Source organism: Ananas comosus, linkage group 12 (assembly GCF_001540865.1).
Source record: "Ananas comosus cultivar F153 linkage group 12, ASM154086v1, whole genome shotgun sequence".
NCBI lineage: Eukaryota > Viridiplantae > Streptophyta > Magnoliopsida > Poales > Bromeliaceae > Ananas > Ananas comosus.
The window spans coordinates 11,315,464-11,331,217 of record NC_033632.1 but is presented as its reverse complement, the minus strand read 5'-3'; the positions used below and the strand labels follow the sequence as shown (position 1 = coordinate 11,331,217).

The window sequence follows — 15,754 nt, the reverse complement described above, 5'->3', positions numbered from 1 at the left end:
ACGAGCTCTCCACATGTGACATGCACGATCTAGTTTGTTTGCACTTTTTTTTTTTTTTTGGATCTTGAAGATTGAATTCGTAAATTTGAAAAAAATAATATTATATCAGTATTTGTTTCCGCATCGAAAACTCCAGCTTATAATCCTACGAAGATTAATTTTCAAATTCAGTATCATGAAGGGTAAAGCCGCAAGACTTGTACAGCCCTTAATTTTTTGAATATTATAAGAGAAACTAAAATCAAAATAACCTAAATCAGTTAAAAAAATAAAAATTAAACAAATATAAAAAGAAGCAAATCAAACTAAATTAAAAAAATATATAAACTCAAATTTCGGTCATTATTTTTTTTACGATGAGCCAAACACTACAAGTGCTCGTTTATGGTCGAAAATCATTTCATTCTTTCCTACTTTGGCAGAAACAAATAGATATCTGTTAAATCATGTTCCGTTCTGATTCTATTTCGGATAAAATTATGGGTGTCTATACCCATTAACATTCATGCTGTGTGAGCACATTTTTATATATTTTTTGTACATTTTTTTTCTCTCAAATATACTTTGAACTATTATTTTAATTTAAATAATTTTCCATAAAAAATGTGCAGTTTACATTATTGAAGTTAAGGAAAAATTGAGAACTAAGATTAAAAAAAGTAAAATACTTAAAATATAAAATATAAAATATTGGACTTGCCCAGAGTACAGCTCAGCACGACACAACTTATACAGATGGAACTGCTGGACCGTAGATTTATGGGGGTGTTTGGCCTAGATTTTAAAAAGCGTTTTTGAGTTGAAAAGTGATTTTCGGCTCAATAGAGCGTTTGGCAACCACATTTTTAGAATCTGATTCTGCTTTTCAGAATTATAAAACTGATTTTGAAGGCCCGAGAATCAGAAGTAGAAAAAAGCTGCTTCTTGAAATCTAATTGTGAGTTTGGGCTCAAATTTCAAATTTTTATTTTAATTTTAAATTTAATATTTAAATTTAAATTTAATTTTAAATTTAAATTTTCAGATTCATTTTCGAATTTTTAAATTTTAACTTTTAAATTTTAAAATTTGACAAATCCATTTCGAACTTTAAATTTTAAATTTTAATTTTAAATTTCAAATCTCAAATTTTAGATTTTAAAATTTTAAATTTCAAATTTAATTTTAAAATTCCAAATGGGCCCTATATCTCAAGTGTGAGTCTATGTCATGCTCGTCATGATTTATTAGGCTCCATTTGAAATTACTGAGAGATTGTATTATGTGTCGTAAATGCAAGAATATTTTCTTTGTTTTCTAGCGCAATGTCACATTACATATATCGTAATGAGTCAATTATAACATAGTATGTGTGCTCTTTCTCTTTGGCCAGCCCATGGGACACCGATGGTGCCCCGGGCCTCCAACAATTTGTTGGTGCTCTGAGCTCCACTGATTTTCTTTTATTTTTTTAAATATAACGGTCGTGTTAAAGTAATATAAAATAATTGATTAATAGACTTTAAGAGCTTAATAATTATATTAAACAAAGAAAAATTGGAGACTACATAAAATTGGGTAAAGTCAAAGACAAATGTTGTATTTTACTAGAAATATACAAGAAGTTTCCACCAATTGACTCCAATTTCGTTCAAGTGACTTTAAAAATGAGTTACTCTTTTTAGATTCTAATTCTGCCGTGTATATACGAGATGTTTGTTTCTCAGAAAGTGGAGGAGGCTGAAGTTCTTTATCGTTTGTTTTGTCGTAAAATTAAATTTGCATATAATTTTCTTTTCCCAAAATGGAATTGGTGATCTCACCTAGGATGATGACAAAGTCACACAAAAATTAAAAAAAAAAGAAAATTATCATAAATTTTTATCTAAATTTTAGTACAGCTGAAATTGTATTTAGAAATGTCCATGAATGAAATAAAAGAATAATAATAAAAATCCTCTCTTGGCTTTTAGCATCTTTTTTCCTAGCATGAAATTAACAAAAATGTTAAATAATAATTCCAAACAAGGAATTTGATTAAAAAATAGAATGTCATTTTCTTAGAAATTTAGGCTTAAGGATTTGAGACAATTCATGTAAGTACTTACTATTATATCTTTTTGGGTAAATTTCAATTTACCCCTTATGGTTTAACGCATTTTCTACGGACAGTAAAATAATACTTTTTAAAAACCACAGGATAGTAAAGCGTAGCTTCACGGATGGTAAAATGTTTTATTATACCGTTCTATGTTTTGCCAAAAATATTAATCTTATTTTAATTGAATTATTGCGATCTCCTCAATATAATATAGGTAAAAAAACATACGACATTTACTTGAACTATATGTCATTTTGAATCGGCTACCCAATATTTTAAATTTTTTATTTTACTACCCAACCGGTCAATTTATTTCATTTGATTCTGTCAACAATACTTTGATTTGAAAATTTAATCTAATCACTCATTTAAATAAATTTATTATTACGAGAATTACATGAAGCAAACGAATCAGAACTGTAAAGATACATGACTTATTAAAATTTTAAAGTCAAAATGCCATTAATTGATCCAAATTAAACAAACTGAAAACTTGAATAGTAAAGTCGAAATTTTGAAAGATTGAATAGTCAACTCAAAATGATCTATAATTCTGATAAATTCTATAAGTTTTCTACTTATAATATATTTAGCGAAAATAAATAGAATATTATTTCACTTTTCTTTCTCGCCATATATAACACATTCTCACTGCAATTCTAAACAAAGCCGAAAAAGTTGAAAGGAGTTAATTAATCAATTTGAGAATATTTATTTACTAAAAGGGATAGTTTATTGATTAGTCCAAACTAAGCAAGAGCAATATAAGAGGAATTAAAACCTTTCAACAGGAAAGTTTATTAATTAAACAATTAATTAACTTGGCTAAGATGCTATTAATAGCTATAATTAGGTTAAAAAATTATTTTTTTCTAAACACAGAGAACAGTTTGGATATAATTATAAATACAGTATAATTAGAATATATATGCCTAATAAAAATACAATAGTTATAAGTACATGCATCTTATTTGTTTGATCGCTGTAAAAAATGTTGTAGCTACAAATTACTCATTTGGTTACGTGCAATTGAGAAATCTCTTTTTAATTTTTTTTTTATTTTATAATTAATACATGGCTAAAATAAAGGAAACTCTTATGTATATATTTGTTTTTTCATTTTTTATTATGACTTTCAAAGCTTACATTTTGTTCTCTCAAAATTTTAAAATTTTTTTCAAAGGGTTACAGCGTTAATGAAAAGTGCGAAATGACAAAATTGTATTTACTTATTTTATAAGAAAAATAATTTTTAATGTATTTGTATTATTTTTAAGGATATTTTCAGTATAAATTATAGAAATGAATGGAATAATAACGGAACCTTGACTGAGGAGAGCTGAACGCATTAACTTAAAATTTTAAAGAGGTAAAATATAGATTTTTCAAAGTCATGAAGGAAAGGTAAAAAAACAGGTATTTATATAAAAGTTTTCAGTATTTTAGCCTTAATATATAGCATGATGAGATTACCTTCAATATAAGATATTATAAACTTATCTTCTTTCACAAATTATTCACGGTAACAATTACAGTAGAAACTTCGGCCAATTTGGACGTAGTTTCAGTTTCCAACTGAGACACAGTTGAGCCTTCATGTGCAATTTCAACTGTTACAGTTAAATACATCAAATCAAATTTGTACTTGAGTCTGTATATAATTATAATCATAATGCAATCGTAACTATATACAAACAAACAGTCCCGAAAAGTGTCAGACACGATATTTAAATATTTTGTGTTGAAAATATTTGTTTGTTCAATAAAAACAAATTAATCTTGCATCAATCATGAACCTGAGCACACAGATTACATTACACGATTAAGAGATGGAGAATTTTGGGGGGCAACTTCACCATCCTACAAACACAGGCACCCAATTCTCATCTAATAAATGTGTGGTGAAAATGTACAAAGACCCCCTCCATTATAAGATGTTTTGAAATAGGCCCTCATCCGTATATTTTATTGGTCGATAATAAATAATTTTAGTCGAATAAATTAAAATTTTCATCAAATTCATCAATAACTCTATCAAATTTAACTATTTTAATCACAATTTAGCAAATAGAACCGGTCAATTAGCAACTAAGGCTTAATTTGGTATTGAGATCTATCCGACGCTGTTAGATAAATTAGAGTTAGAAAAAAAATATATAGGGATATACTTCTACGTTCTCCGGTGGGACTGCAGAAAATATATTATAACCGACTCATCGCAATATGCGGAACGCAAAACAAACAGAATATTTTCCCATTGTAGTTTCTCACCGCACGTAACGCAATCTCCCCGCAGTCCCAAACGAAGCCTAAGGCTTAGTTTGGAATTGAGGTCGATCTAACGCTATTAGATAGAATGGCGTTGAGAAAAAGTATATAGAGATATGCTTCTGCATTCTCCGATGGGACCGTAGAAAATATATCGTAACTGACTAACCACAATATGCGGAACGCAATATTACGTACGGAAACAAACAGGAACGCAATCTCCCCGCAATCCCAAACAAAGTCTAAATTAAAAACTGTGTTTGAACGAGTTTTTTTCAGAAAAGATAATAGTTGAGGGGTCTGTTTACATTTTTACCGATTGCAATCCCAAACTCCACATCACCACCACATGCAAATGCACACGCGTCAACAATCCATTGGCTGTTGTTGTTTAATTTGGTGTTGTGATATGGACATATATAGACCAAAAGAATAGCATAGAAGTGACAGCAATAAATAAATAGGCAAATTTTAAAAAAAGTTTTTATCTAAAAAAATATAAAAAATTAAATTTAGCTTTCTCTAAAAATATATATTAATAAATTACAAAAGGTAAATATATTAAAATAAAGTTCCATTTTTCACTGCATGATAAAATAAAAAAAAAAATTAGTTGGACTCAATTTACGCCGAACACAAAATTACATTAATCTTTGAATAAAGATAATAGCAAATCAACTGCTTCTTAACGAGACTTCTTTAAAAAGCTCTCTACTGAAAATTTTTTATTTTTTATTTTTATTTTAATCGTTGGAGAGCTCTTGATCATAATTTTTTTTCAATCTGGGTATAGATTTAAATACTGCTATTTTTTATACAGTTTTAACTATAACAATTAAATGCAAGTATACTAAATTAAATTAAACATACATTTGGATACAATCACTAATAAGCTCTCTTGCACTCAGTTAGTTAATTCGTAAATTTTTAAAAATCCAAATAAAGTAGTCCGTATGCGATTTGTTTTTCCAAAAATACGAAATAAAACGCGCATTTTTTGGGTTAATCAAATTATTCGCAAATTAGTCGTGAATTATTAAAAAATCGAAATAAAAAATCTTATATTTTTTATGTTTAAATATAAACTATCTTATATTTTATGTTTAAATATGAATTCTCTATTTGTTCGCCCTAAAAAGAAATTTATATATTTTATGTTTAATTATGAATAATTTTATTCTCCTTCTTGCTTAATCGTTTATATATTGTGGTGTATAATTAGTTTGTTATTATTTTTTTACTTAATCTACTTTATTTTATAGCTATTTATTTTTATATTTTTAAGAATTATAATTATTTATATCAGTAGCATAAATCTAGAAAAAAATTTAAGTGGTTGAATTTTTTATGCCGAAATTTTAATTGATAAACGTATAATTTTCATATAAATTGTATATCCAAATAATTAATGAAATATTTTTTTAAATCATATTTTTTAATAAATTTAAAAAATAAAAAATAAAATTTATTTATTTAATATTTAATATTTAATTTTTGTCGAATTGGAATTAACTAGTTATGCTCTTACACAGCGCCAAGTGGGGTGATGAATACGCAAGCAACAATTATTTGGGAGACAAATATTTACAAATAAATAATAAAATAATAAAATATTAATAAATAATAAAATAAAATAGAATATAATAATATTAATTAATTTCTCCGCCGACTCTTTAGAATTCGTGCCCTCGTCTAGAATCTCTCTCGGTTAAAATGTATGTAGAGCCCCTCAAATATACTTCATTTTGAAACCGATACTTCAACTTTTATTTTTTTGATTTATTAGAATTGAGTGATTTGTAGCTAATTAATTTGGAGATTTTATTAAATTAATAAGTAATTTTATCAAATTGAATGGTTTAATATAAACTTTAAAAGTAGATCAATTGATTGTTAACAGCTTATTGGGTGATAAACTTTGGATAAAATTTTTTGACACAATTAAATTATAATAACTCAAATAAAAAAGGTAAAAAATTATACAAAATTTATCTGAACTATGGATTATTTTGAATTGGCTACCAAACCTTTCAAATTTTTTAATTTTACTATCTAGAATTTTAATTTATTTGATTGAGTTGGTCAGCGGCACTTTAACTTCAAAATTTAAATGTTTCGTTTATCTTTGCAGGTTTGATTAGTATACTTTATACAATTTTTGTAATTATAAATTTATTAAAATAAATAATTATCTTAAGTTTTAAAGTTAAATTACTATCGACTTACTCAAATTAAATAAATTAAAAAATTAAATAGTAAAATTAAAATGTTGAAATGCTGAATAATACATATTTCAGATAAGTTATATTTATATATACTTTTTCTTAAAAAAAAGGTTAAAATATAAAAAAAATCTTCCTATAACTTAAAAAAAATCTATATTTTGTCCTCTTAAATTTTAAGAAATAACCAAATTGTCTTACTTATTCTAAAAGAAAAAATTAATATTTATTATATTTTTGTCATTATTAAAGATATTTTTAATATAAATTATAAAAAAATGGCAGAATAATAACAAAATGACGATAGAAGGTGGGCTAAGTGCATTAATTTGAAATTTTGAAGAAAATAATATATGAATTTTAGCAGGACTTTTTTTCCTTTTAGGCTCTTAGAATTTTTTTTCATAAATAGCATCACAAAATTTATATTTGCAAGATTGATCCTGCGCTATGCGAGCCCCATATCGGCGTCGTTGACATAGACTAAATTGAATATGATAAAATTTTCACCATTTCTTTTTCATATATATTACTTAAATGGACACGACGAATTATTTTCTTAGGTTTTAAGTAACATATCAAAAAAATATGGTAAACCATTTATCGTAATCAACTTAACTTCACAGTCACGCCCACGCAATGCTTGCGTGGTGAAAATAGGACCACCTTAAAATATAAATTTTATGAGGTTACTTGTGAATTTTTTTGAAGGGGGCTAAATGCGAAAAAAAAGCCCGTTTAGCACGTCGGGGGCGGAAGTGAAACGTTGGATTTTTTCAGGGGGTTTTCTGTTTTTGCGCCGCCCAGAAAAATATTAAAGAGATTGTAGTTGAAAGGCCCATATCAGTATAATATATAGTTGAGGGGTCTCCATACATTTTTACCATCTCTCCCCTGCCCTTTTCTCTTTCTCTCTCCTTCTTTTACACCCACTGCGATATCCATCGGCCTCTCGAGAGATCCCACCTCACCAATCTCCCCCAATCCCAATCCCGATTCCAATCCCAATCCCAATCCCAATCCAATCCCCGCTCCACGCGGTTTCGCCCCAATCTCGTGAGTTTGTGCGGATTCCCCCCTCGCTGTTGATAATCTGATCGTTTTTTTTATCCTGTAATTTGTGGCTTAATCTGTGAAATTTATGATCCAACTCGGGTTTAACCTTGTAATTTGTGGCTTATTCTGTGAAATTTTTGATCCAAAATGGGGTTTGTGATGGGGGTTTTTGTTTTTGGGTCGAATTTTGAGGTAGGATGTTGTTGAATCGTTCGTTAGTTAGCTATACTGGATGAGATTTTAGATTCGGGAGGTTTCTCTGGAGTAATTTGAATCTTTGGAATGTGTATTTTGATGTGTAATTAAGTATGATTTGGGGGCGATTGTTTAGTTACTCACTGAGCTTCAAGTGCAGAGCAATTATAACAGGTTTTGATATCCGCATCATTTGTAATATTTGAATGATAGTTGTGCTAATTTCTGAGTTGTTGTTTTTTTTTCTAATTTTTTTTACTGTTACAACATGCCGTGTGGGAGATTATGAGCAGTTGGTGGCGTCCTAAGATTGTGAGGAGATAGTTGGATTATGCCGGTTTGTTCTTCACGAGTTTCATGTGATTCTCCCCTCGCTGTATTGTATTTAATTGAATTTTTTTCTTGTAATTTGGGGTGTAATCTATGAATTTTTTTTTATCAAAAATGGGTATTGTGATGTGGGTTTTTTTTTTTTTTTTNTCGGGTTTAACCTTGTAATTTGTGGCTTATTCTGTGAAATTTTTGATCCAAAATGGGGCTTGTGATGGGGGTTTTTGTTTTTGGGTCGAATTTTGTGGTAGGACGTTGTTAAACTCTTCATTAGTTAGCTATTCTCTATGATGCTTTAGATTGGAGAGGTGGACTAATTCGATTCACTGGAGTGTGTCTTTGATTTGTAATATAAGTATGATAAGGGGGTGATTCTTTGGTTGGTAAGATTCAAGTGCAAGGACAAATAAGAAAGGGTTTTACTTTCTGCACAATTGGTAATATTCGAATGGTAGTTATGCTAAATTCTGAGTTGTTGTTTTTACTGTTACAACAGACTGTGTGGTAGCTTATGATAGTAGTTGGCATGCTAAGACTATGGGGAGATAGTTTGATTATGCCAGTTTGTCAATGATACTATGTGGTATCTCATGAGTAGTAGTTGGCATGCTACGAATATGAGGAGATAGTTGGATTATGCCAGTTTGTTATTCACGAGTTTCATGTGATTTTCCCCTCACTGTATTGAATCTAATTGATTTTTTCTTGTAATTTGGGCTGTAATCTGTGAAGTTTTTGATCTAAAACTGGTATTGTGATGTGGGTTTTTGTTATTGTGTAAAATTTTCTGCTAGGATGTTGTTAAACTCTTCATTAGTTAGTTACACTTGATGGTGCTCTTGATTGGAGAGGCTTCGTTGGACTAATTTCAATCATTGGAATATGTATTTAATTTGTAATTTAAGATGATTAGGGGGTGATTGTTGAGTTGGTAAGATTCAAGTACAGGGCAACCAAACAGAATTTTCGTTTCCGAATAATTGGTAACATTTCAATAATGGTTGTGCTGATTCCCAAACTGTTTTTGATAGTTACAACATGCTGTGTGGTAGCTTATCAGTAGTAGTTTGCGTGCTAAGTTTCCTGAATTTCATATGATTCTCCCCTCTTGTTCAAAACTCAATTGCCTTTTATTGTAATTCGCAGTTTAATCTATGTAGTTTTTTTTATCCAAAATGGGTTTTGTGATGTGGGCTTCTGTTCATGTGCCTTTTTTTTGGTTGTTTGTTTGCTGCGCGGGGGGGGGGGGGGTGGGTTGCTTCATTCTTGATGTTTTCAATGGTAATTGTTTGGTATAATTCTTCATTTCTGACATTGGACAAGTTTTTAGTTTAAGATTCAAGTGCTAGGGCAATTAGGACAATAGGTTTCAATTTCCACATTTTGTTTGTAAGATTTAAATGTTTGTTGTGCAAATTTTTATGCTCTTTTTTATTGTTACAACATACTGTGAAACCTATCTGCTAGAGAAAACAGTTTCCCATAAGATGCATCTGAGACATTATTTAATAAACTTCTTAGTTTGATTAACAATTCATGTCCAAGTCTTGAAAGATAATGGTGAAAATATGTGACGCGCAACTTCCCAGGGAGTCACCCATCCTAGAGCTAATCTAGCCCTAACACGCCTAACCCTCTTAACCTCTTGGGTTTAGCCACCCCCTAAAATGCTTTAGCCGGGTTAAAAGGTCTAACTCTATTATATCTTATATATAGGACCATTCCAAATGTAGGGGTGTCACATTCCTCCCCTTTTTAAGCCCTGATATCTTCGTCAAGCTCAAGCATATTCACAAGCACCGGGCGATGTGAGACTCGTCTCGCTAGCCTTAGTAGACCTTGAGGGGAGTTGTGCTTCACCGACAATGGTCGTCAACCATGGAGTCATGCTCTATTCACTGTTTGACCTTAGCTCCGTCGAGACTTATCTCACACTTTCGGCTAGTGATTGGCTCTGATACTAACTGTGACGCTCCACTTTCCAGGGAGTCACCCATCTAGAATTACTTTAGCCCTAGCACACTTACCCTCTTACCCTCTTGGGTTTAGCCACAGCGCAAAATGCTATAACCGGTTTAAGAGGTTTAATCCTATTATATCTTATGTATAGGATTATTTCAAATCCTAAGGGTGTCACAAAACCTTTGTCTATATTCTAGCTCTCTTTGTTCTCCTATTATGGTGTTACATGTTATCGCTACTTGTTATTGCCGAAGACAAAATATAAGAAGGTGTTTGGGTAGCATAGTTTGCAGAGTTCTGTTTGTATCTTTGTTTTGTTGAATATTGAAATAATTGAATATTCTCGGTGCTTGTTTTTCCTAACTAAACCCAATTCGTTGTTTCAATATAGTTGTATGGTAAGTCCTGGCAATTTTTTCATTAAATCATCCTAATTGCTGTGTATCGAAGCCGAGTAAAAGTTCCAAATTGAATTTTCTGTATTTTAGGTCTAGAGGCTAGTTTCAAGCTTGTGCTTCATTAGGAAACTACAAGCCCTTTTGTTGCTAGAAGCACAGCTTTTGTTTCTCCAATTGAGTAGCTGTTCCAGAAGCCATGCTTAATAGTTGCTTTGTCCTTTAATAGATGCTTTTGTGAAAATGAGGGATTTCAACTGTCAAACTGAAACTAATGTTTGATTAGATGGTTGATTTCAACTTTGAAATTTGAACAAATTTCAATTTTGCTGTCATAGTTTCAATTGTGAGAATCTAATATCTAAGATTGTACTGCATGACAAATTCCTTTTTTTATTCAGTATACCATTTGAAAAGGTCACACATCAGCTCCCTCATTAATCTTTCCTCATAGAGCTAAATTGAAACCAAGGTCAAACTTTGGGAGGGAAATTTAACTCAAGATCAAACTTTAGGTTAAAATTGAACCTCTTGAGGATAAACTTATAATTATTGTAAAACATCAAGGACTAAATTGTTGCAAGTGAAACTTTGTGGCCGACCAGTGTCAAACTTTAGCAATAAAATCCAAGTCGAGATCAAACTTCTGTGTTAAAATTGAACTCTAAGAATGAAATGGTAATCAGGGTTGAACATCTGGGCCTCAGTCTTTGTAATTGAGATATTGCGGATGAAATATTAACTTGGTTCAAAGTTCAGGGACTAAATTTCTAATTAAGCTATGGGATGCTTGTGCTGCAGGCTGAAGTTTGTGCAATTTGCGTGTCTCTGCAGATAATGGTCTGTGTTTCCTTAGATTCTGGTGGTTGCTTTTCTGAGCTCAAACTGTCAGGTTAGATATATGTTACTGGTTTTCTTTAATTCATTTGATGTCACATAAAAAGCTATATTTGGTATATACGTCCAAGAATTCCATATTATGCTACTTCATTTACCTGAAATGCTTTGTAATACCACATGCTTGAGCACTAGCAAATTATATAGAACATAATCATTAATTCATGCTCAATTAAGAAAAAAGCAACTAAGGGATAACCAGATAATATGGTGCATGGTTGTGGCATATCAAACATAATCAATGCATAAGTAAAGAAATTTAATTTAAGACAAACATATGAGCTGGGACATGGTAGTGGAACATTTATAGAGAAATTAGTGTGAACATTGCTTCCATTTTCCATGGCGACGAGACATTCTATAGTAATGGAGTAAACGAAAGAAACTGAAAAAGAGAGAAAAGAACTGATTATTGCATTTCAGGATTAAAAGCAAAGGCAGAAGATAGGCAGAAATGAGGGTAGAGGCCTATAGGCTTAAATGAACAAGTGACATCCCCATTAAACATCTATAGTGCATCTTATTGGCCAAACCTACTTGGTCTTCACTTTATATAGAAAATAATCCTAGAAAAGAGGATTATATCTGTTGCTGTTTCCTTAGGAAGGCGATCATCTTTGTTAACAAACTTTGTTATTTGTTGATCAGTGAACTGCCAACTGCTTTTAATAAATTTTACTCTTAATTGGTTGAACTTGCTTAAGTATATTTAACCTTTTAATTTTCATAAACTATAGTTGAAGTTGCACCTTTTTGATTTACAGGTGCTTCGTGTTAACAGTGTTGTTCATATTCCTGAACTAAGATAGTTGGTATGTATTATCAGAGGCCATAACAGCTGTATCTATCTTCTTATGAAATATATTTCTGCTTATTTTATGAGGTGTCACCTTTTAGGTGGATCTAAGTACAAATGGGAGTATATCTTAGCACTCCAAAGACCGAAAAGTTCTCAGAGGATGGTGAGAATGACAGACTGAGGTTTGGCCTCTCTTGCATGCAGGGATGGCGCGCAAATATGGAGGATGCTGTCAGTTTCTCTCTTTGACACATACTTCTTAAGTACATTAGAGACTTAGCTTTTACTTCTATATATTTATTCAAGTCTATATAAAAATTCCATCCATCTAGGACAGAATTAGTCGACCTGAAGGACAACATATTGTTTAAGTGAGAATAAATATCTTTGATGTAGATGGGGGATATTGAACCAGATGGATTTATGTAAAAGAAATGGGTTAGTCAAAGTTTGTTGCATGTATAATAAAAGAAGATTAGATTCAATTTGAGGGCCTTAAATTAGAGATTTAATGTGCCAATTGATGGAAATCTTGCTTTTGCAATAGCCACCATTTTACAATTGTTGCTATAATGGCGCAAGCACAGACAATATTTTAAGAAGATGCTCTTTAATGTGATAATTTTATTTCTCTTTGCTGCTGAGTTTTTCTACTAAGTTTTGGATGGTAATTATCAGCATCATGCCTGTTTTGGCTAGTCTGTTGTAAGTTTGTGAACTTGTGTTAAGTAGTAACATGAAGTGGAGAATGAGCTGTTGGTTATGGTAGCCATCATTTGACCTTGTTTCTATAGATATTTCACTCTATCGCATGGAGGCGGAAGAAACTGTAAGAAACCAATAGATGTTAAAATGAAACTTATACATTTTTTGACTTGTCTTCTTTTGTGGAAAGTGCTTCGTTTCATTAGTATTCATCATTCCTTGTACTTTTAAACTCAAATTTTTTGGTTAGAAGCCTAAATTTGGATAGATTCTAGCGAAGAACTAAATTTTAAGCTCATTGGTGCAGACAGACCGAGTCAAAATTGAAAATTAACTTCTGTTTTCTTATGTTTTTTATAACTAAATTTAAAATGTACCACACTAATACTTCTCCTAGCAGCAACCATTAGCTTATCTCCAAAAGTTATGTTATATGTACTTTACATTAATCTTATTTCCGATGTTCAGTTATATTTCCTACAATATTCAATTGCAGCATGCGGCATTGCCAGATCTTGATGAGTCTACATCATTCTTTGGTGTTTATGATGGCCATGGAGGTAAAACTTATTTTCGAAGTTCTTTCTTATACTGTGTTAATTCCTTTTCCGAAATTTTTTGTCTACATCCTTTTTCTATATTCTTCTGTTTTAGGACGTGAATTTTATTTTATTGAAAGTGCAGAAACCGAGCATCATTTAGCTGTATTTCTTGGAAGGAAAGTATGTTTGCATAACATGCATTATAAGTCCAACTGTGGATTGATGACTTGATTTAAGTTTTTCTGCATATATATGACACAGCTTGCTGAAGATGCCCTTTTATGAACATTCCATTATATCAAATGTAAATCTTCAATTTTGAAGGTGAAAATGTTCCTTGTGGTTATTAAACATTTGGCGTGCAAAGTTTCTGTGATGGTTTCCTTTTTAAAGATTATGTGCACCATTGGAACTGAAGTGCACCTGATCTCAGTGGATATTATATAGTTTTATGAATGAACTATCATAAATATCTGTTAGTTGGCATGAATAAGTTCTGAATAACCTTCTTATTTTGGAGGAAGATGGTAGAGAGAGGTCTTTAATCCAAGCAATATTAAGCTTTCAATCAAAGCAATATCAAGTCACTTACCTTATACTATCACCATAATTTTATTCGACCTTCCTTCCCAGGATTCCAATTCTTTGTATTAGGAATGAATGTCAGTATGAGAATGTGTGGCTTGTAAAGTCATCTGTTGCATGGATTGTTCCGTTGTTCCATTTTATAGGGAATAATCTTATTTTCCCAGGGAGGAAGGATCTTTCCTTTTGCTGTAAAAATTTAAAGCAATGCATAATTAAAAGTCTTGTTGAGCTTGCATAGAATCATAAAGAAGCAGTTAGTATCAGCAATTCATGCGAGATGTTCTACTGTTTATCTTCATTTCATTTTATTTAAAAGGTTAATGAAGGAGCGCTTTTGATCTTTGCCATATTACCAAATAGTTCATGACTTCGCACTTAAACTAGTTAGTCCCTAAAATTTCCTATATCTTGCTATTGCATCTCTCATCCTGTTAACCAAAAATATTTGTTGTTTGTTACTTCATGTGCTTCATGCAAGATCGTTCTCATAGCCATTCTAAATTAGTTTCAGAGAACCTAAATACGGAGATAGTCATCTACAGTAAAACTGTAGAAGGGTAAAACTATCTCTTGAATAGTGGCTTGTACTACATACATGGTGTAATGGTAAAGATTTTGCCTGGTTAATTGTGCCAGGGGTGCGATCGCAGAATAAAGTTTTGGGCTTTTGGCACCGTATTGTTCATTTGAAAAGTTCATGAACTTAGTTGCAATATCGCAAAATTGCAGGGAGTGTTGTACACTCTATTCTTTTCTAATCCTTGGTAAAAGGCAGTATTTTGTGCTTCATTATTTCAGGAAAGGTGGTTGCTAAGTTCTGCGCAAAATATCTACACACTCAGGTCCTCAAGAATGAAGCCTACTCGGCTGGTGATTTAGCTACTTCTGTTCAGAAAGCTTTCTTCAGGTACATACTTTATCTATCTGCAGTATGAGGCCCTCTAAGCTGAGGATAAGAGACAAGTGATTGAAGCGAATCTAGCTCTCAGACGATCCTTTTTTAGTATTAATTACAAACTTAGCCATTGATGTTTGACCTTGATTTCAATTTGCTCCTCATATTTTCAGTTGCAACAATTTAGACCTTGGAAATTGTTTTGTATAGAAGTTTTATCCTTCCTCTTATCTATTGTTTGAAAAATTGCCACATTAGAACCATCATTAGATCTTTTTTTTTTATTTTTTTGGTTTAAAGTGAAATTCTATGGAAAATTGGGGACTGAATTGAAATCGAGGTCAAACATTATGAACCAAGGTGACACCACTGAGGTGGAAATGGAAATTCTAGTCAAACTCAGGAAGTAAATGTGTAATTTATACTTCTTTTTAAAGAGATTATTATTGTTTTTTGGAGCTCGTAATTGCACTTTCTATTATTGTTGCCTTAGAATGGATGAGATGATGAGGGGGCAGAGGGGTTGGAGGGAACTAGCCGTATTGGGAGATAAGATAAACAAGTTTACTGGTATGATCGAAGGTTTGATATGGTCTCCGAGGGGTGGTGATTCAAGTGAGGCGGAAGATAACTGGGCCTTTGAGGAGGTAGTAATGCATATCACTGTTTATTTGTGAGCCGTGTCATAGTTTTTGGATACAACAAAATATTTTAGGCTATATTCTTTATTTATATTAGAATGTTGTAAATGATGAAAGTATTGACTTAAACTAATCATTTACTATATATATATAAATACATACATATATATACACACACA

The 15,754-nt window shown here is 31.2% G+C and overlaps 1 protein-coding gene across 4 annotated transcripts in view; it reads left to right on the top strand.

The window, feature by feature from the left end:
* Window positions 7,452-15,754, top strand: part of LOC109718210 (probable protein phosphatase 2C 11) — a 15,204-nt gene continuing 6,901 nt past the window's right edge. Inside the window, exons 1-8 of one of the 4 annotated variants that reach the window (XM_020244302.1) lie at window positions 7,514-7,626; window positions 8,115-8,180; window positions 11,310-11,400; window positions 12,170-12,217; window positions 12,303-12,435; window positions 13,406-13,469; window positions 14,838-14,946; window positions 15,428-15,581. In XM_020244302.1, coding sequence (XP_020099891.1) covers window positions 12,319-12,435; window positions 13,406-13,469; window positions 14,838-14,946; window positions 15,428-15,581 — 444 coding nt within the window. In that variant the 5' untranslated portion in view covers window positions 7,514-7,626; window positions 8,115-8,180; window positions 11,310-11,400; window positions 12,170-12,217; window positions 12,303-12,318. Of the gene's footprint in view, window positions 7,627-7,730; window positions 7,996-8,114; window positions 8,181-11,309; window positions 11,401-12,169; window positions 12,218-12,302; window positions 12,436-13,405; window positions 13,470-14,837; window positions 14,947-15,427; window positions 15,582-15,754 lie in introns of those variants that run through there. The other 3 variants (XM_020244301.1, XM_020244303.1, XM_020244300.1) reach the window with 3 other exon arrangements.